General features: G+C 40.1%; 2 protein-coding genes across 7 annotated transcripts; one reads left to right on the forward strand and one right to left on the reverse strand.

The window, feature by feature from the left end:
• On the reverse strand, positions 1 to 14,548 carry ndel1a (nudE neurodevelopment protein 1-like 1a). Of its 6 annotated transcripts, none has more exons than XM_063482558.1 (9): positions 14,449 to 14,548; positions 12,325 to 12,421; positions 9,226 to 9,379; positions 6,100 to 6,248; positions 5,025 to 5,161; positions 4,721 to 4,894; positions 4,208 to 4,302; positions 3,972 to 4,108; positions 1 to 1,098 (listed from the first exon to the last, which is right to left on the reverse strand). In XM_063482558.1, the coding sequence occupies exons 2-9, from the start codon at positions 12,408 to 12,410 to the stop codon at positions 1,008 to 1,010; spliced, it is 1,023 nt and encodes a 340-aa protein (XP_063338628.1). In that variant the 5' UTR covers positions 12,411 to 12,421; positions 14,449 to 14,548; the 3' UTR covers positions 1 to 1,007. The 6 variants fall into 6 exon arrangements, with proteins under 6 accessions (XP_063338628.1, XP_063338627.1, XP_063338625.1 ...); XM_063482557.1 differs by having other exon boundaries at positions 4,208 to 4,305; XM_063482555.1 differs by having other exon boundaries at positions 2 to 1,101.
• Positions 14,549 to 17,306: 2,758 nt separating this feature from the next.
• On the forward strand, positions 17,307 to 20,751 carry tex47 (testis expressed 47). Its single transcript, XM_063482722.1, has 8 exons — positions 17,307 to 17,437; positions 17,614 to 17,686; positions 18,768 to 18,871; positions 18,959 to 19,023; positions 19,771 to 19,846; positions 20,045 to 20,179; positions 20,267 to 20,414; positions 20,577 to 20,751. Exons 1-8 carry the CDS (start codon positions 17,336 to 17,338, stop codon positions 20,612 to 20,614), a joined length of 741 nt encoding a protein of 246 aa, XP_063338792.1. The 5' UTR covers positions 17,307 to 17,335; the 3' UTR covers positions 20,615 to 20,751.
• The last annotated feature ends 328 nt before the right edge of the window (positions 20,752 to 21,079 follow it).

Below are 21,079 nucleotides of genomic sequence, written 5' to 3' on the forward strand. Positions count from 1 at the left end.
GTGTGGTATAATTACATCTTTTATTGAAACATGCTATAAAAGAAATTTAAAATAAATTAAACCCACAAACAGGCAATATTGCACTCGAATGAAAAAAAAATGGAGGAAAAAACAAAAAAAAACAAAACAAGGTCAAAGTGTTTCACTTGCAACTGAGAAAAGTTTGTGCATCAACTCAAAGAACAAAATGTGGATAAAACGTTTCGACTACAGGCTGTAAGAATGCTGGTTAACTGGTCCGAACACTATGACAGCACTACTTTAACTGGCTGCCTGTCAATAACGATCAATATGACCAATACTGTACACGTCATGTCACACGGTTCAGAAGTTACATGGTGTGTTTGGCTCACTGAAAAACTCCCCGACTTTGTGGAACTAAATAAGAAGTCAAATACAAGCGCACGAGGATGACGCCAAAAGCCAGAATCACCCAAAAATCACTACCTAGACGCCAGGGATGATGCTTAAAACCGGAAAGGCTCTTGGAAACCTCAATAATTGATGGAGTCACAGGCCACATGGCACACAGTTATTTAGGACATCTGCATCCAATAAACCTACTGATTTTTATAATTAGAGGGTTCAGCAGTGGTTTAACTGAAGTAATTGAAGTTAAAGATCAGTGAAAAGGCTGCTTAGATTTAAAAACAAAAAAGCAACATTTGGAGCATCTCATCATCATTTCCAAGACTAATTGCATAATATTTCCCTTTCCAGATGATATGCTATTCTTTGAAACCACCTCACATGTCAGGGGAGATCCTCGAGGAATCAAAAGCAGAGGGGGGCTTTACAAACTGTGAGCAAACAGTGGATACAGTAACACATCATATACAGACAGGATCCCTATTTTACAGCAAACGAAGCACAAGTGAGGACAGACAGAGAGAGAGGCAGCGCGGGAAGACGAGGAGATGAGCCACAGTAACAGCAAGTTTTACAGTATTAGCCTTTCGTGTTCCCTCTTTTTGCGCCTTCTCTTCCTGTTGCGTTTCATGTTGACGTCACAAAGCCAGGGGCACTAAACCAGGGGAGGAGGCGGCGGGAGGCGCGGTGATGGCCATCCGGGTACCAGCTTCGAGTCCGTTCACGGTCCTGCTGTAAGAAAACAGACTTTTGAAACAAAAGGTCCCCGGAAGCAGATACACAAATCCACCCGTTACCAGCCACCGATCAAAGCCTCCACACAGTTAAAGCCGTTTAATTTGAATGCAAACAAGGTGGTCAGTATGGAAGCCCATTGGTGCCAGATCATGAAAGTCAGGAATCAGATATAATAAAAATGATCAGTCATGAAAATAAATAAAGATAGATCAAATATATTTTTAAAAGCAGCTGAGATAGTCGATATAAATGTGTCCAATAATCTGTATGTTCTCAATCATAAACATAAAAGTAATAATCATCAATAATCAAAGGGCCACCTGGTTGGCTGAAAAGGTTTTTAGCTTTCACTTAAATATGGATAAAAACAGCTAAATTCATGACATATGTCGGCTGGCACACTTTCTATGTCAGGTGCTACAACTAACATAAATACAAATATATTTATAAATTTGGTAGAAATGTAAATAATAATAGCAGTATCTCTCATCCCAGTACAAATATTTAATGTAGCTCTAAAACACATGATTAAGATTTCTCTACATCTACCTGTTATATACCCATCCACCTATAATTTCCTCCCGACAGCTGTTTTTAAGATGCACACAATTAGAAGAAAATTGGCTCAAAGTTATGGTGGCCCCAAAGGGAGAAGATGTCAAATAAATAAAGAAATGAAAGCTTGTTTGAGACAGAATGAACAGACACGCTGCATCAATACTCGGTATAAAATAAAGACAAATTATTTTCTACTCTAGTAGAGTCCAAGACTAAAAATATGGAGCTATAAATCAGTATAAGAGACTTAAGTATATACTTACTAAACTACTGTATTCAAGTAAAAATGTATCTATAATACAGTAGATAAATAAGGGAAAATGAGATCAGATTGCTTCAAAGCTTCGGTCGGTTTTACTTTATCAAAAACTGCCAACACAGGTTGAAGCACCGACCGGCACAGCGGGAGGTGGCTCTGTCCTCATTATCAAACGCCCTTCATCTCACACAGGACAACAGCTGCATAGCAGACATGAGGCACTATTAGCAAACACAGGCATGTGCTGCTAAAAATAAAAGTTTAACGCAGAAACTGGGAAGGAAGCAGGAGAGTCACCCACAGTCATCCAACTGGTTTCACCGCGTTCTTTTGTGGGTCACAGTTGGGGCATGAAAGGCATCCTCTGTGTGGTATGAGTTTGAAAAGCACAGAAATATGAGCTTTGGAGGAGTGCCAGTGAAAGTACATTTTCAAGACTGGGCTGGGCATTTTGTGGAAGTTTTCTTTACTGGTATCAAACTGGTGTTTCTGTGTATCCAAGTTCCTGTGTCGACGGAAAAGCACATTTCTGCATCAACGTTACACAAAGTTTTTCCACGAAGAGTCTGAATAAAGTTACAAAAGTTTGTCTGAATTAGGCCAAAAAAATAAAAAATAAGTCTACAACCCTAACTACGATGTATTGTCAATTATACCACCTGACACTTTTTACTTGTCATTTTTAAATAGATCTTGAAACAAAATGACTTTTATTGCAGCTCCGGTGATTTCTTGGAACTTCATTTATTGAAGTATAAAGTCATTTCTTAATAAAATGGCTGAATGTGATTGTACTCTTCATAAGACCTCCCTGCACTTAAGTCACCCAGACAATGCCCTTGTTGTGCACACATACTCTGCCTATTTATATTTCTCTCGCACAGCAGAAACACTACACTTCCTCTCGCTGCCAGTCGCCACAAGTAAGGCTCTGTTGGCAACAAGCATGTAGAGCAAAAAAATTCAAGCTGAACAAAACCGTTGTCATCATATACAACAATAAACCAACACCTGGATCCTATTAGCAGGTATTTCTGTGCCCAGTGTCATATTTATTTCTGCCACGGATCTCAACTGTTGCTCCAAAACACACCACAACTCCAGAAATGTAGATCTCAGAGGATGATCGAGACTCCGTGTACTCCAGTTGTTGTTGTGGTGACACTACACTACCTTGCATGCTTTTCACCTGCTTTCCTGACAATAATACAAATACAGAAAGAAACCAGCCTATTTTAATTATACTAAATCAGTCACTGTGTTTGTAATTTACTCATCCTTTGAGAGGTCATTTTCTCTTGGGAAACTGCAGGATGTGTTCTGTAGCAGACCTGGAAATTCTCCAGGATGAGCCATGTCTATTAGCTCATATTAGGTACTGCTTACTAATAAGATTCGTGAGCCACTTGTGGCTATATTTCCCATCTTCATCAGGATGTTGGTTTTCATTTTATGTTTGTTGTAAATTAAATGCTTAAATATGTACACATCCATGTGGGTGGTGTTAGCGCCCTAAATAAATTCAATCCGACTGAAGATTTAACCAAAGATTCTCTCGTGAATCATCTCCTGAGGGACTTCCAGCCATAAATTAAAACAAATAAAAAGGTATGGCAAAAAACTGACTTTGTTAATAGCATTACTGGTTAGATCTGGAGCTGAAAACAAACACTTTATACTAGTATAGACAAGAAAAACATGAATCAGGTCACTTTAGAGTTGAGAGATTATTCCAGCAGCACCACGCCACCACCACTAAATGGTTATCTAGCCCACACTTATTTCTACGAGATGGGAAAAGAAGCTTGTTAAAGAGCAGCGGCAGCATGCATGGCCCTCTACACACTCGCATAACAGGTGAAGGAGCTACAATTACCCCAAATTAATGCAGGGAATATGACCATCTCAGTCCTGCTGGGGGGGAAAAACAAATGCACACCATCTCAGATACTCGTCCTTATTTACGCAACAATACAACCATGCTGTCCACACTTACATGTGACAGTAATGAGCAATAAAACTACAGACTGAATGTGCTTTCACTCACGCTTTATCAAAATATGACGTATGGAGCGCTTGGGAGTAGTTTGCATTCAGCGCGTTGCTGTTGTCGAGAGCGAACACCTTCCGAGCTTTCTGGTCTTTGGCAAAGTTCCTGCAGGCGGCGAGCTTCGACTCGAGAGCCTGTGAGGACACAAAAGATGAAGAGGAAAGATAGAGGACTTCCGACATGAAGCCAGAGGTGGAAACGAGAACCAGAAACAGGAAGGATGAAAGACTCACCCCAACTTTCCGGAGCAAATCACTGACAATGTTGAGGGCTGATATTCTGGCCGAGGGGGTCAGAGGTGAGTTACTGCCATAGCCATTTGATAGCACTACTTAGAAAAAAGTAAAGAAACCAATTTATTCCTCCAATTTTTATTTTATTAAATCTTTCACAGAGTTCAAAATCATTACCCTTTTTAAGCAATTAGTTCCCCCTGTTTAATAACCTCTTGGCAGATTTCAGACACTTAATTATGAATATTTATTAAATTAAAGACATTAAAATCAACTGCTAATCTGCTATATTTTTATAATTGAGCCAAAATATATTAAAAGGTTTTCATGGGGTCTTTGCTGCACTTTAACTGCACAAGAACTGATTATACACCTGGGTCATTACAGAAATAAATGTTTTCTGCATGCAAATATACACGTAGCACAACATTTAAATAAAGAGCTACATGTCTGTACTTGCATGTTGAGGGAAAAAAGGCAAAATGCCTTCCCGGGAAGATGTTTTGCAGCTACCTGTTTGGTTGGCAAAGGCGTTGTCCAGACCTTTGCTCAGTGGGGTAGCCGGCAAGGAGAGGGAGGCCTGCACAGCCGTGTCCATCTTCACGTTGTCCTGTGTGGGTGAACTCGGAGCGGACATCCTGGTTACGTCTGCCTGCCTCTCTCGCACGGCAAGCTCCTGCCGCAAATCTTTTAAAAAAGAAAAGATAATTGTAACAAAAATATAGGAAAACCCAGATTTTAACCTTCAGAGGAGAAAGACTGCAGCAGCTGCACATTAATGAGCTCGCTGATGGTGAGTTCATGAGTGAGTAATCACCTCTGGCTTCATCCTTTAATCTTTGCACCGAGACCAGCAGCGACTCCTTCTCATCCAGCTCGCTCTCCAGGAAGGCATTCCTCTCAATGGCCTGGTTCAGACGCTGCTCGAAGTTCTCAAGAGACACGATAGTTGCTCTAGAAGAAATATTTTAAAAAAGAAAGAAAAAAAGACTTCATTAATTATGTGCAAATAACCTCAGAGGCATGTTCTCTGCAGACACTAGTGCTTGAATAATAATGAGTAAGTAATCAATATCTGAGGCTTATCTATTGATTTTAATCCAGCTCTGTCCAGCAATCAATTGACTTGAAGCCATTTGTTAATTGCAATGAGATCCTAGAATTTTATCTCTTGCAATTTTTTATAAAAATGTAACCAACATCACAAAGTAGGTAAGAAATAGAAATGTGTTTGCACTTACTTAAGGTGGCATCATTTGTTTATTATGCGGAATATTCTACATGATCCCAGCAACAAAGCTAAATCTTAAAAATCAAGTTGAAACTTTCAGAGGCTGAAAACAAATGAAGCCAATGTGAAGTAGCTACAGCTGCAGTTCCTCTGAAGGCCACTGGAGGCTGGCGCTGAAAGAGTCATTTTCTTGGCTATGCCGAACTGAACCATTTGACCATGTTTGTGGTGTTTATGCACCTTTAATGAAAATATCGGGCAAATAATACAGATTACTGTGCATTTACGTGCACTACTAGACCACCCAGTCATGTGCGCTTCAGTTTTGATGAGCATGAGTCATAGCAGTAATCTATCTCTGGTACAGCTTGCTAACATCGTTTTCTAACTCCACCCTCTTCTCCAAATGTGGTAACTCCAGCTAAAAAAACAAAACAAAACAAAAAACCCCAAAACAAAATAAAACAAAAATCACAACAACATCATTGTGGTATCCTGAAAGTTAAGTCATATCGTGATAGTTACATCCATCTTTTAAGTACAGTATATGATAATAATATATCACATCTAACGGTAAAGGGTGAAGCTGCAAAGAGCAGTGCACAAAGGAAACTTTCAGACTGTTTTATTTATTTAGTAAGTATTAAGAGTCCAAACAGACCTTTTGGCTCTTTCCAGATCATCGTTGGACTGCTCGAGCTCTCTGACGTATTTGTGAAGCTGCTCCTTGATGCTGCGCGTTTGGCCGAGGTCGTCCTCCAGCATGGAGATCTGCTTGTAGCTCTGAGAGTACTGCTGCTCCAGCTTCTCCTGAGGAGGAGGGCAGACAACATGTACTGAACATCTGACTGCATGCATTTAAACACATGATTGAACAGCTCCCAAAGCACGCCGCCATACATTTTTCAGTGCTCCATTCATTTTCCCTTTCCATTAAAAAAAAAAAAAAAAAAGAAAAAAAAAAAAGCAGCAGTTGTGAAGTGTGACCCATTTATCCACCAGCTCTGAGACAATTGGCATGATAAACACCACCGGGCCTGTCTGCGTGTCTGACCTACATCTGCTCATAAAGTAATGACTGAGCTGCAGCCAGCCACAGAAAGGCCAGACAGTCCTCTGCTTGGTCTCGTTCAGCATGTCCAATTAACAGAGTTTAAAAGCACAAACGCTGAGATAAATCTGAAGCTCTGATTTGTGCAGCAGTCTACATGCACAAACACAGCACGAGAATATTACTCACAAATCAGAAAATAACACTTAAGATTAGGTTATGTTTCATGAACATCTGTAAAGGACGGCTTTCTTAATCAATCGTTTTTAGAATGTTAGTATATTTTCTGAGATGTGATGCATTATGAATGCTTTTAGTTCACCATAAAGAGTTTGATAAATGTGCATTTCTAAAAAACGTACTTGGCCCCTCACCCAGGACCAATTTGCTTTGAGATAATCTGTAGAAAATGGATGGACGCAAGGAAAGAGGAGGATTATCCAGGATATGTTTGTTGACTTGTCCATTAAAGGTTTTTAGCCAATGAGCGTGTGCTCTCACGCTCGAAACTGCTTCCCACTCCTGCTTCAAACACCAACACGCTCAAAGAGTCAGGGATTTCAATCATCACTGGGTGGCATCGTGGCACCGACATCTTTTCTTACAGTCTACGATAAATATTCACAACTTTATTCAGTTAGTTTTGTGTCGTTTATCTTTGTGGTTTGTTAGTCAGTCCTAGGCCATTTTCTTTGTACCCGTGTTATTTTATAAGGGTTCTGTTTTGTGTCCTTTTCATGTTTTAGGAAAAATTCTATTTCTACATCCTGTTTTGGAAATGTTTCCTTTAAAGCTTTGTTAAGATACAAAGCTATGGTGCAGTGTGTAGTAAAATTAGAACCGTGAAGACATGCCCCAGTGTTGCGCCAACATCTCACCAGTGCTGCATTTCCTCCAAAAAGCAAAGGTGTGAAGTCAGCGCTGCTGAAAGTGAAACCTGTCAGACACCTTGGCACAAACATGTTTTCCCTGCAGGTGGTTCGACTCACCCGGCTTGAAACACGGACTCAGAAATGAGCCACTTGGATTTGGTAATTATGGAGCGAGAATAACAACGAGACACGATCCGATGCATTATTTATGAGAGTCGCACAGATCAGCTGCATCAGTATACAGCCAGATTAGGGCAGAACAGGTGGTGAGATTGGAAAGATATACCTCAGATACCCACTGCAGCGAGATTACCATTTAGATTGCACTTTAAAACATCTCATCTCCAGGACTGTACTCAGTTTTCATGGAGGCCAGTAAACTACAGGATAACGTTACAGCTAGAAATCCAACAAAGGCAGAGCCACAAAAATAAGAGGTGTTGTTCTTTGAGAAGGCAGCCAATAAACATTTATTCTGCAAGACATCGGCCATGTGTGATCGCCATATTCCCGCAATCTCTTACATAAACCACAAAGACAAAGCAAGCGCTTCTACAGGAGCAGCAGCTGTTACAGGCCCACTTCTCTTCACTCCCAGGAGACTACACTCAAGGGCAGGAGATGATAGATGGCGACGAAAAAAAAAGCCCTCATATTTATTTCAAGGATACGCATGAAGACACTTGCCAAATGTCTTGTTAATATTAGAAACATATATACATAATGCTGGCTTCATCATAAATGCAGAGTGAGAGAGAAAGTCACAGTCACAGTGAAGGTCTTCTTTAGGTTTACCACATAAATCTGAGAAGCTTAATGAGATACAGTTAGATTGTTAAAACAAGCCATTATGGCTCAGTAGCAATTATTCTGTCAGGTTTTTAATTAACCAATTAAAATCAGCTTGTTCATAAAATGCCAGAAAATGGCACCAAAAGCTCACAAGGATTTTTCCTGACCACATGGTGGCACGGAGTGGCACCGACATGTTGATCACCTGATTCTCAGCTCTGAAATCTAACCCATTAAAAACATTCATGATGACTAAATTAACTTAGAACATGACCATTTATGGTTTAAATAAATAAACTAGATTAAGAAAAAGGTTTAGAGGTGCTGGTTGATAGCTAGCTTTAGCATGCTAAGCTATGCTAAACTGCCAGGTGTTCTGGGAATCCATCCTACCTGACAAACCATCCTACCCGTTTCTGCACATGCGCACAACACAAAATTCAGTGCCAAACCGTTCTACATATTGGAATTTATGCTAGAATTATTGTGCGACAGCGGAAATGTCCATAAACCACAAACGGTAGGACGGTTTGCCAAAGTGCGAAAGTAGTCAGCTTCCTGACTGAACAGCTTCATTTGTTTGCAGGTTCAGACTCTAAGTAAATATTTCTCTGAAAGATTGATTAATGGTGCCAGTTTACGTATTGTGTATTCTAGCATGCAGGCCTCACGGTGAGCACAACGACCTATCAGATAAAGCAGTTACTCTATATAGATATTAATTACGTGGTGTCATGTGTATATTGCTGAAGTGTGGTCGGTCACATTGGACATGATTACAAGGGGAAATTGTGCATTTCCTGATGGGTTGGTGCGGTGAAATTGGTAGCGCTGCACCAAAGCTTACAGATTGCAACCCCCCCCGCCCAAAAAAAATAAAAAAATACACTGCTGTGCCAGATTAGGCCCCCAGGGCTTTAGTTTGACACAAAATAATGGATGTAGCCCATACATTGCCACCCACTGATTAGTAAAAATCACATTATGATGCCTCAAAATATCTACGTTGGAAGTCATGTCCATCTTTTATAGAGTCTATGGTCAGCTTTCCACAGGCTGTAGCAGCAGTTACCTTGAGAGTTTCAACCTCATTCTTGAGTCTGTTGTTCTCAGACTGCAGGTCCTTCATTCGATGCTCGGCATGGCCGAGCTGTGCTTCCAGCTCAGCCTCCAGCTCCCTGCTCCCCTCCTGAAACTCCAGCAGCTCCTCCTGAGCCTCCTCACAGCTGTGGGCAGACACACAGAAAGCCATTAGACGACAAGTCGAGACAGAAAGAGGTAGCCGTGCAAGCCTGGGAGACACGGCTGGTGGGTGCATTCATCAAACTTTACAGCTGGATATGGTTTTATTTTTATCACCGTTGCATCTCCTCTGGGCACTCGAGATCTGACCCAGATACAATTCCCCAAACTCGAATGCAATTTGTGTCACCTACTTTGTAAAGGGGGTGTTTTAAGGGTTTTAACCCTTTAATTTCTCCTAAGAGATGAACTGCTATAAAATATTAACTAAGGAATTAATATTTAAAGACTAACAAACAGTTGCTTTTGTGCAAAATTTACTTCTGCAAATAGTGACCACTTTACCCCACATCCACACACCCGAACTATAGCGTCACTATAAAAACTGATTTATTCCCTGTACTTTGCTCCTTTTCTGAAATCTCAGATTCAGCTTTTGTCTTCAAGACTTTTTAACTGGGGCAGTTTTTACTCGTCCTGCACACAGTCTTTATGTTTATGAGACAAGGGTTGAGAACAAGACTGAAGCCCATCCATCCAAGTACAGAAACTCTTGCTTGTCAAGTCAATTTTTTATGTAATCTAACACAACATAATTTACCAGAGACGCTCAATCAGATTAAGATCTGAAGAGCTTTCAGCCCATGGATCTGAAATGTTTTTGATGATCTCTGAGTCACTTAGTTATCACCTTCTCTTTGTGACATGGTCCTCGATTGTGCTGTAAAAATGCAAAGATTGTCACCATATAGCTTGAGGGTTGTTACAAGAAGTTGAGGATGTTTTTAATATAGTCAATCTTTAAAAAGCAGGCGGACAAGAAGAATCCACAAATGCCAACGAAACAAATGGCAACAAACCCTGGTATGCTTGGAATTGACGTCACTGTTGAAGCTGTTGCTAATTTATTACCATACCTTGCGAGTCTGTAACAGTCAATGATTTACCATCTTTACAGCTTTACAGGCCGCTGCAGTCGATCTTGTCTAGTAAAAACAGCTGACACTACTGTGCCAACTGACATGCTGGCAGTGAGGTCAAACTGAAATTTGTGTTTTAACCAAGAAGTGCGTCTCCGACTCTCCGATGTAACCTTCAAAACATACAACGAGCCACATGATCCTGGACCAGCTTTACCACAAAGTGCTGATTATATAAGTGTCTGCTAACGTGGTCACAGAGAGATGGATACACGACACACACACAGCTGTCTAAAAATGGCATCATGGGAGCTGAAGTGCTCGGGGTGGCACCGAGCCAAGGCATCCATTTGTTTTCAAAGCCATCGCGGTAATGTCGAGCCAGGCCGGGCTTTGAACTGGTTTCGCTCTGAAAAGGTTGGCTGTCACACATTTGCACACTGGTGCCTCCTCTTTCCCTACATTCAAAACCAGACAGCGTGACAAGGGAACCCTTTGTGGGCCAAACGCACTCATATCATATTGTTTTGCTCATTCAAAGTTCAAACCCGAGGTCCTCTGTGTTATCGCTGTACAGTGGTGCAGAATCATTTGCTACGTAGTGCACAGGACAGCACTGCTGGGCTTTGTGAACAGCTACACAGAATAATACAATGCACCTCAGAGACACAAACTGGGAACTGTCCTTCACTTATATGACCCAAATAAACATGGCCTCCACTCTGAAGGAAGCCCATTGTCTTACATAATCAGGCGTAGGACTGAGCTTGTTTCCTGTAGCACCTATTGTTGACATTTCAATCAGCTGATCTTAATCAAGCGGCATATAGAGCACAGAACGAGGTTTCATAAAAATGCAGCGATCTTTACACGATGAATGATGCCAACAGTGAGAATCTGCACAGAAAAATCATTCAAAGATGGGACAAAGAGACGTGGGAGCCTTTTATGTTTAATGTGAAATATGAGCTGCCGCTTTGGGAAGAAATTGAGAAGGAAGATTTCACTGCTTGTCTCACAAGTGTCACCGGAGATGCCAACAGCGGCTGCTAATTGAAAGTCTAACTGACAGATAGCAGATAAAGCATTTCTCCCACAGACACAAAGAGCTGACTGGTTACCATCAGATCTTGTGATTCAAATGTCGTTAACAAAGACGTCTCTCAGTTCAGAAATAGCTGCACAGAGATCATTTACATAGGTTAAAGGTTGCAGCACAAGTAAGAAGTAGTAGGATTTCAGCTAATGACTGCATTACACTTGACACAATCACATTTATGCAAGAGCTTTTTTCTATACTTAAGTGCTTTCAGCCTAATTTTAACACACTCACACTCTGATGGATGTGTCAGGGGTAACTCGGCGTTCAGTCCCTTGCCCAGAGATCCTTCAAAACACAGACTAGAGGAGCCGGGGATCAAACCCCTGGCCTACTGACTGGTAGACGACCTGTTCTGCCTTCTGAGATATAAAGGTGTATGTATAAAGATAAAATAACCAGTGCTAATCAACTGTAAACTGAAGTTTAATGCTCATTGTTTTACTTTTAACAATAACACTCTAATCAATCATATTAACTAAACGTGTAATATTACCAATTAAGTTTGTCATTTTAAAATTTTAAAGAATTATGAATTATATACATTATACTGTACAGCATCGCCATGCTGGTGATGGTACTTGGGCGTCAAGGTGCAAAATAACCAAATGTACCTACAGTTAAAAGATTAAGTTTAGTGCATTTTTCCTCCTGTCAATGCATCTTCTACCACAAGTAACTCTTGACCAAAGAGAAGTTAAAGCCCCAAACGCTGAATTAGCAGAGAGCAGAAGAAGATGGAAAAACTAGGCTGGACTTCACCAGACAATCTTTTCATGAGATTTGTTGATTATGAGTAAAAAATACAAAGCTATACCTGCATTATTATTTAACTAAGTGTTTCCAAAGGGCTGAGGCACTGATGTTACTGAAGGAGAAACAGAGCCTGCACAGTGTGTATTGTACATACCTTTTCTTGTACTTGAGGGAAAGAGCCTTCCAGAAGTCGATTTCCTCGTCTTTTGAGGAGAATTTCGGTATCATATCCATTTCCATGGCAAAAAAATCTACACAGGAGGGAATCGGGAAACAAGCGTGATTTCAGTGGGATAAAGACAATCCTACAAAAGACGAAAGGTTAACAGATGAAGTATAAACATTTGAGAAAAACCCATTTTCTTCTCATAGTCGTTCTTCTAAGCCTTAAAGCTCTCTCAATCCCCAACAAGGCAGCAAACATCTAAAGACACAACATCAAGTGAGAACTAGACTCACAAATCAATGATTCAAACTACAGCTGGGAGTTAATCATCAAAAGGACTCCCTACAGACTGCAAGAAACCCCACAGAGGCAACTGCAGAGCACACAGCATTCAAATGTGCTTTCCAGGCTTTAAAAAAAAATAATAAGAGCAACCACTCCTGAAAAACAGCATTTTTAATTTCATGTAGAGCCTTCCGTATGATTAAATATATCATAGATTGGCCCAAATAAGACTCCACAGGCTTGTTTAGGCTGTGTATAATGCCTCCCATGTGTAACAGTGTAGCACCCGATGAGCCTAGATGTTAATGCAAAGCACAGTTCACAGAGGTAACAATGGGACCGGGAGCCTCATTGATCAATTTTAGGGGGAATTTAAATCCCCAAACACCAAACCAGTTGTGAGCAGGAGCGAATGGGAACACTAGGCTGCAGATCCAGCAAGAACTGGACAAATGATTTTGGAGGATAGTTTTGCTCTCGTGAGATCTGCTGAGGTCTAAGTTAATCAATAGCCAAAATCAGTGAAAGTACCAGTCCAATTCCAACTCTGTCTCACCTTCTCTTAGAACATGAAGAATACCCGATGCAGACAAGAGAACACAGTGATAGTATGAAGCCTGACATTTTTCACAGGGGTAGCACAGCTTCTCTTTGGTGCTATGGATGTAATAGCTCCCACAGTGGGTCTACATTTCTAGTTTATTTGCCACATAAGGGAACAGGAACTGCTAAATGAGCATCAAAGCTCAAATTAATCTTTAATCACTCCTCTGTGCTCGACCACTGGGACTCACTCCTGAGATTCAAAACCACTGCTTTAAGCTACCCTTCTTTTTATTGGCTGCCGCTCATAAACAGAAAGGTTGACCGGTGAGTGGGTGGGTGGGGCTTCTGTGTCCAAGATTACCATATTAGCGACATCTGCTCTCTTTGACATCAAAGAGCCAAGAGCAGGGAAATAACTGTCTGAAATGAAGTGTTTAGAGCAGTGTGAAGTCTGGGCCATATCATATCTGGGCCAGCAGGTGGTTAGCTTAACTGAGGGAAACATCTGGACTAATTCCACTAAATCTAACAAATTAACAGTAAATTTCACATTTTGAGTAAAATAACAGAATCTAATCTTGAACTAGGGGATGCAAAAAAATAAAAATAAAATAACTTGAAGGCCATTCAAGCAGAAATCCTATTAACTTTTTATAGCACAGGATGCAAAAATGTATTCTGTCATCCTTTGAATAATTCAGCTTTATATTATAGCCAACACTCACGGCTCGAAGGAGAAATTACAGCCGGGGAACAGCAGCACACACTGGAGCCGCTGTTTTCTAAATTAATGGGATTATTATTTTTCATTTAGTTTTTATGAAGTCTGTCGATTTAATTAGGCTTAGGTGCAAACTAAGGGTGGTTTGAACAGGCCACATCACTGCAGGGTGAAATATTAACCTTTAAATAACCTGATCTCAATTCCTCACTCAGAAAAATGACCCTGTTGAACACGGACCATATGTCGAGCCAACCACAGCCCGCCGAAGGTGATAAAATAAACATTTTCACTACAAGAAAAGCAATTTAAAAAAATCCACCTCAAATTAAATAATCGGGTTAGCATTGGAAACATAACACAGGATTGGAGATGACACCAAGCTTGGCGGCTGAAAACGTGCAGATGATGATGAGGATGATGATGATGATGCACTCAGCTGTCAAAACTGGGTGTGCAAAGGAGCCGAACGAACCGACGACACGCTGCTCTCAGTGTTTCACCTCCACTGGTTTTCCACTACAAAAATAAAATAAAATAAAAGATAATGAAGTCGGTACCTGAACATCGCTTCGAACAGAGCTGTTTATCGGTCCATCCTGCACGGCTGTCCGAGCTGCCGAGGCCGACCGTCCCCTCCAACGTCTGCTGATCTCTGCTGCTCACAGGAGCGTTTAAAGGGAAACACACCCTCCACACAGATCCTACTTATTTCCGCACCTCAGCTATAATTTGGATCCTTATGCCAGAATATTCACAAGGCTGAGAATATGTGGAGAATATTTTACTGATAATAATAATAATAATTAATATTATTTTGTCTGTGAAGTGAAAGATCCTCATATTCAGTGAATAATGAGTAGATCAGCTCAGATGATAAAATTAAATATTTAATTTCTAACACAGTAAAGAGCTGTGTTTTTTGGTTGGCTGGTGCTTATATAAAGAAAAGAAAATACAATAAAAAATAAAAAGTAAAATTATGGTTTAGAGTGGATTTCATCAACTCGTGCCTTTCCTGCTCGCGAGCTTCACTGCTGCTCACGAACTGCGCATAACACTCAGTTAATGTTAAATTATCATCACCTGGCGGCAGTGGGCTAGAACAGCAGTCTGTGTAGCCTCTGACTTATGCCTAAAGTTATCTAAAAATTAATGCGTGCATATAATTAAGTATGCTTTTCTTTAGAGATATAAGTTATGTTGTACGAATAACTTGGGGGCCCATGACCCTCTTACGGGACACGCCCATCTGAGACTTTCCACCAGTTGCTCTTAGAACTGAAGAAGCTTCTGGGATGAGAGATGAAACGTCTTCAAGAAACTTAAAGAAGTGCAGACGCTTTTCTTTCCAAGCTCCTTAGTCTAATAGTTTACAGATTAAAATGAGAGAGAAGAAAATAACTTACAGATGCAAAATTACAACACAGTTCCTCAAAATTATTGCATGGATCAACGTTTTGATTCTGCAAGTTGTTTTTTTTTTGTTTTTGTTTTTTTACAAATAAATTAGTTATTCATTGTACTAAAACATTTTGAGATAAAGAAAATTACACTTTGTCACTTATGTTTTTCACTCTAATTAACAAATAAGAGCTGTTGAATGTAAAATCATAAAATAACAGCTTTTTAAATGTACACACATCTAAACGCTGGAAACTATGGTGGAGGGGAGCTCACAGACTCAGCTCTGCTGTCAAAAGGAAGCTTACAGGAAATAACAGTTTAATGTCTGCAGAGTCCACACTTTAGTCTGTTACACTGAGACATTTGACTGTTGTCTGGCATTTGCCTTATTTTAGTAAAACATTTTTATTTACTTTTATTTAGCTTTAATTCACATGTTGAGCTATTTTTGTACGATTTTTAAAATATTTTGCTCACATTTTCACTTGTTTTATTAATTTTCTTTATTATTTTATTCTACCCTATGTATATTTTCATTTATGTTTATGCTTATTTAAAACATTGCATGTTAATTAATGTGAGCACTTAAGAAACATAAGCAACATTTTAACTTTTTATTTTATTTTGTCGACATTTTTGTTTACATCCATTTCCTTCAGTTTTTTGTTGTTGTTTTTTTCTTTTTCAAATTCAGGGTCATATTTTGGCTGCTCTAACGGGAAGCTTGGGACAAATAAAGTGTATTAATAAGCGAACAGACTCTAGTAATTAATGACTACGTACACGTATCTGTGCCTACGTATGTACTGACGTCAAACGTATGCTGTAGGAGCGTGTTGCGATGGTAACGGACAACACACCGGACAAGAGCCGCTAAACAGGGTCGAGATGACCATGTCGCAGCTGGATGTCGACGGTTTTCCAATTTCGTGGAAAGATCCAGAGGATGCAGACACAGTATCAATGTTTGATGTGATTTACGGCAAAGTGAGAGAGGTTTGTGTTTTTAACGGACACGTGGGTGATGTGTGAGTGAAAATGAAGCTGAAAGACCCCAAAACATAAGCAGCAGTATATATACACGCGTTATGCTGTGAAATCAGTCATTTACATGACATCACACAGATGAAGAGTGAAGAGTGAGCTGGATAAGATTTAGGATCGAAAACGAAAACAAAGATTTAAATAAAGACATTTTACTATTTCAGGAAAAATATGATCTAATGGCAGCAACAGGTCTCAAAAAGGGAAGGGGGAAACAACAGACTGGTCAAGTAAATGGGACTAAAAAGAAACAGCTGGAGTAACATTTTACAAGTAATTAGGTTCATCAGTAACGTTATTGGGTATAAAAAGAGCAACTCCGAGAGGCACAAGCTCTCAGAAGTAACGGTGGGCAGAAAACTACATCTACAAATTGTGGAACAGTTACAGAATATTCTTCTTCAGTGATGGAGTCAAAATGAAAGAGTAAGTCACAAGGAAAGAGTATGAATATCTCATCATCTACGGCAAATAATATCATCAAAGAAATCTGGAGAAATCTCTGTGCATGAGGGACAAGGCTGAAAATCAACTTTAGCACCAAGGGAAATGGCAGCTTGCACATCTGGAAAAGCAGTGCTGGAATACGTATACAGGTTTTAGTGCAGCATTTACACCCATTCAAATGATGCTTTTTTAGGGAAGGCCTTGAATATTGCAGTAAGACAATGCATCATCAGCATCATCATAGTATAGATAATAAGAGTGTGTGTACAAATCACCATGTAGACACCTGCCATCCCTACATGCACTGTCCTTCTTCCTGTTGGGGTTGAAGCACCCTGATTATGAGGCTGTGCTGCTCTGCGATTGGCTGCTGTGTTAATCGCACCAGTGTGTTTTGCAGCAGGCTTTGTATAATAGGACCCGCAGAACAATAGGTTTCTAGGATATGCGCTTTTATAAACAGTGAAGGCGGGCAGCTCGCTTAGCCCTCACTCAGTCAGTGCTTCAATCGGACGGCGAAAGAAGTCAGACGGAGATTACAGCAAAGAGATGGAGAAAAAGGGTTTTGAGGAAAAGAAGGAGGAGGAGGAAACTAGGACTAGTTTATTTCACCACTTAGTGACACGGAGGAAGAATCTGGGGGATGATGCGGTTTGTATTTAGCTTAATATGGAAAGGAGCTCAGGTTGTAAATATTGGCACACAGCCTTAAATTTTAAATGTGCACCTGATAATGATCCTCCTTTTGTGCCTGGATTGCATGTCAGAGCTTATTCTGTTGTCACTCTGCAGGCTTTCTAAGTCTCCCCCCCACCTTCTCCCCACAGAAGATCATCCTGCAGCGGCTGATAATGATTTCTCGGCTCCGCCACGACCTTGCTGATAGGACAGACCTGGGAGGTCAGCCAGCAATTACCTTAGAGCTACAGAGACTGAGGGACTGATCACCTGATGCCAACTGAACCCAGTTTTTCTTTAGGGGAATGATCCTGTTATACTGGCAGGACAAATTAATACTCCTACTTAATTTGCTGCCCTGAAATACCGAGGCTTCTTGTTGAATCTGAACAAAAGCAGTGAAAGACTGTGTCGGTTCCTGTGTTTGGTGCTTTTATAGCTTTCACACCTCCATGTGTGAGTGAGTCTGCAGGCCTTCCCTGTAAAAAAGAAATAAATTCTTTGACTAAAGTTAGAATAGAAAGCCCACAGAAGCCCCCAAGAAAGGCTGTACCTGTGTGTCGAAAACAGAAGGAAGCCTGAATACAGAGTTTTTAAAAACTGTGATATTTAAAAAAAAAAAGCAGACAAATAAGGTCTTAATTTTTTTAATGATTTTCCAGTAATGAAACAAATAAATTATAGCAAATAAGATTCTTTTTGAAAATTATTTTTTTTAAAAACTTTTAACCTCTTAACCCTCACCAGAAGTGTGTGCTATGAAACAACATGAATGGGTTTGCTGGATTTGTTATGTTGCGATTAAAGTCAGACTTCTGTGCCGTGAAGGTGGCTCTCTTATTTACCTGGCTAAATCACCATGGCAACTGATTCTGAACACATAATTTGGTTCAGAGCAGGTCATGTTCAGAGTTTAAAATAATCTGAAAGTGCCATATTTTCTACTACACTTCTGGAATCGCAGCTAAGAGAACACGGATAAGACGTTTAATTAGTCTGTCTGAAGGATATTTATCTGAGAGAATATTAATCAGTAAAATCAATTTCACTTTGATTTGGCCAAAGACTCACCCCAGATCAAAGTGACTTCTTGAATCTCTGTTCAGTGGCCTAAAAACTGAAGAAATATGCCATGTTTGGTCTTATGCTTAGCTAGTAGTTGTGGCTCGTTTGTAAAAGGCTGAATATAATACATAATTCTGTAATTATTAGGTCTTGAAAAGACTTTAAAGGCATTCATTTTGCTTTTTAAAATGATGAACACTAAAAAAAGAGGGTTTTGTCTTCTGTTGTTTCCACACAGCTCATTATGAAAATCTCAACTTTCAGCTGAACAAACAGTACATATGGGATCACATAACAGGCCTGCTGCTGATTTATCCATCCTACCTGCTGCACATCATTGAAGTAAGTTCTCCTGCACAGAAATAACAAATGTATGGCTGAAGTTTGTGAAAGTGTGTGCTCAAAGTTTGCTGTGCCTCTCTCTTCCAGTCGTCCAGGGATATTCTGACTTCTGTTTTGAGAGACGTCAAAGTCATGCAACAACAGCCACACCGGTAATCTTTCTCATACTGCGGATGACTTCTATATATATATTATACGCTGAGATACGGTGCATCCCATTTCACTCATATTTATTGCTTGTCTGCTGTCTGTTAAGAAATTCATGCCACAGCGGCCACAGAGAAGGCAAATATAATCCTGTGGTTGCCTTGCATCAGTTCAGATTCACCAAATGTGACAAAAGCTCATGATGATGTCTGAGCAGTGGACTCCTTGCAGTGTGTTTTAGCATAAAGATGGAAAGCTGTTGCATCTGGGCTTCTCTGCTGCCGTCATCTCGCTCAGAGTGTCTGACCATTCCAGACTTTTTGTGCTTCCTACTGTTCTAACATGTCAAAACTAAGCTTTTGGTATGAAAAACGGCATTTAAACCTTAACTAAGTATCATAAATACATGTCTGGCATCTGTAATAATTCAAGCTGCATGGCAATTAGTACAAAATTTAGAAAGTTCTGGACTGAAATTATGAGGCGCTGCTGCCTCGCTCCAAAACGGCCACCACATTGACACATCCTTCCAGTCAACAGCAGTGACCAGTGTGGCATTTATGTGTATATTTCTATGAAGCAGCTCTAGTGGGTCGGCTGTTGCCAGTGTGGCAAACCCCCACAGTGCTTTTGTTGCTTTAGACCAACAGCTGCTTCTTCTGGCTGCAGGCAAATAAATATTTAAGCTTTCACACTCAGCCTGCTGTTCTGTGTTGTGTGAACCATAGTAATTATTAGCACATCCTTTTTAGCACCTTGCTGGAAGTAAAGATTGTGTTTTTGGATCACAACCCTCAAAGAAGGCTGTTCCAGCAGTGGAGCTACAAGGTTAGCTGTCTTTTATCTTTGCACTTGATTGTTTGAAGTATTTTAATGCATGAGAGGATTATGAGAATACAAACGTTTTGTTACATAAATGAGACATAATAAATACCTTGAGTTGTAGTCATATCTCATGTTTTTAAAGTTCAAGACATTGGATTCTCTGATTGTCTCCTGCGTGTATGTATTGCTGTGTGACTGAAGGTGCTGGGTGCAGATCAGGTGATCAGGGATCCTGCAGTTAAGGTACTGGAGGATGAAGATGTCAGCGTAGAGACCCTTGTATGCAGCGTCCTGTCAACGCTGCAAAATCTGAGCAAAAAGCTTGAAAAATCTAAGGTGTGTTTCTTTGCAGATGATCTTTTTCCATTTTGAAAACCAGAACTTTCTCAGAGTTTTTCTCTGACTTCCTGATTACAATCTAAGGCTCTTCCTGGGTCAGTGTTGGATGAGGCACCGCAGCTGATCGTCCATCAGAAAATTCTGGAAAGGCTTTTGGGTCGAGAGGAACTCCTGAGCCCGCAGCAGTACCTAGATATGTACAAATCCACCTTAAACATCAGTATTGAGTTTGGTAAGTGACAGCTTCCAGTTGGTGTAAAGATTTATAAGAACATTTCCAATATGAAAATATTAGAACTTAGTAAATACACACTGATCCTTGTGTTGGATCAGATACATATGAATGCAGATATGATACATACGTAACACTGTCAATGTTCTGATGGTTTAACAGGACAACTGAATCCAAGAAACCTTTTCTCCGCTGTTTAACCCCCTGAACAAAATGTCAAAGGCCAACTGTTTCCTGACTGACTGTTTCTCTGTAGTGTTTTTGGTTCCTACACTGAAAATATTTGCTGCACTTACTGTTCACTTATTCTAGTGATACTTGTGGTCGTCAGACATCCTCTGCCTTTCCTGTCTTTTGTGATAAATAGTATGTGTCCAAAAGATCCATTCACTCTTTGCTTCCCTTTTATTGTCTGTGTAGCTAGCCATGTATTGCGATCTAATACTGTGGCATTGTTTTTCCCTTCTAAAATAAAGACATATTCAAAAAATACATTACTTATGTCTTCCAACAAGTTTTTGTATTATAACAATCCAGTCACGTGCAAATTGTCATCTGCCACAGTACAGTGGTCCACTACATCCTCAGTTAATAAATGCCAATAAATGAAATGCTAGCATTCTGCTAATGCTAACACATACTTGTGCTCAGTTAAAGATTTATAA

This window comes from Pelmatolapia mariae, linkage group LG8 (genome assembly GCF_036321145.2).
Source record: "Pelmatolapia mariae isolate MD_Pm_ZW linkage group LG8, Pm_UMD_F_2, whole genome shotgun sequence".
NCBI lineage: Eukaryota > Metazoa > Chordata > Actinopteri > Cichliformes > Cichlidae > Pelmatolapia > Pelmatolapia mariae.

Coding starts and splice junctions, on each gene's coding strand:
- ndel1a (XM_063482554.1), bottom strand. CDS start 12,410: ATGGAAATGGATATGATACCGAAATTCTCCTCAAAAGACGAGGAAATC. Junction 6,249..9,225: donor ATGAGGTTGAAACTCTCAAG/GTAACTGCTGCT, acceptor CCTCCTCCTCAG/GAGAAGCTGGAGCAGCAGTA. Junction 4,109..4,207: donor ATTTGCTCCGGAAAGTTGGG/GTGAGTCTTTCA, acceptor GTGTCCTCACAG/GCTCTCGAGTCGAAGCTCGC.
- tex47 (XM_063482722.1), top strand. CDS start 17,336: ATGGAGAAAAAGGGTTTTGAGGAAAAGAAGGAGGAGGAGGAAACTAGG. Junction 17,687..18,767: donor TGATAGGACAGACCTGGGAG/GTCAGCCAGCAA, acceptor GTTTCCACACAG/CTCATTATGAAAATCTCAAC. Junction 20,415..20,576: donor AAACATCAGTATTGAGTTTG/GTAAGTGACAGC, acceptor ATGGTTTAACAG/GACAACTGAATCCAAGAAAC.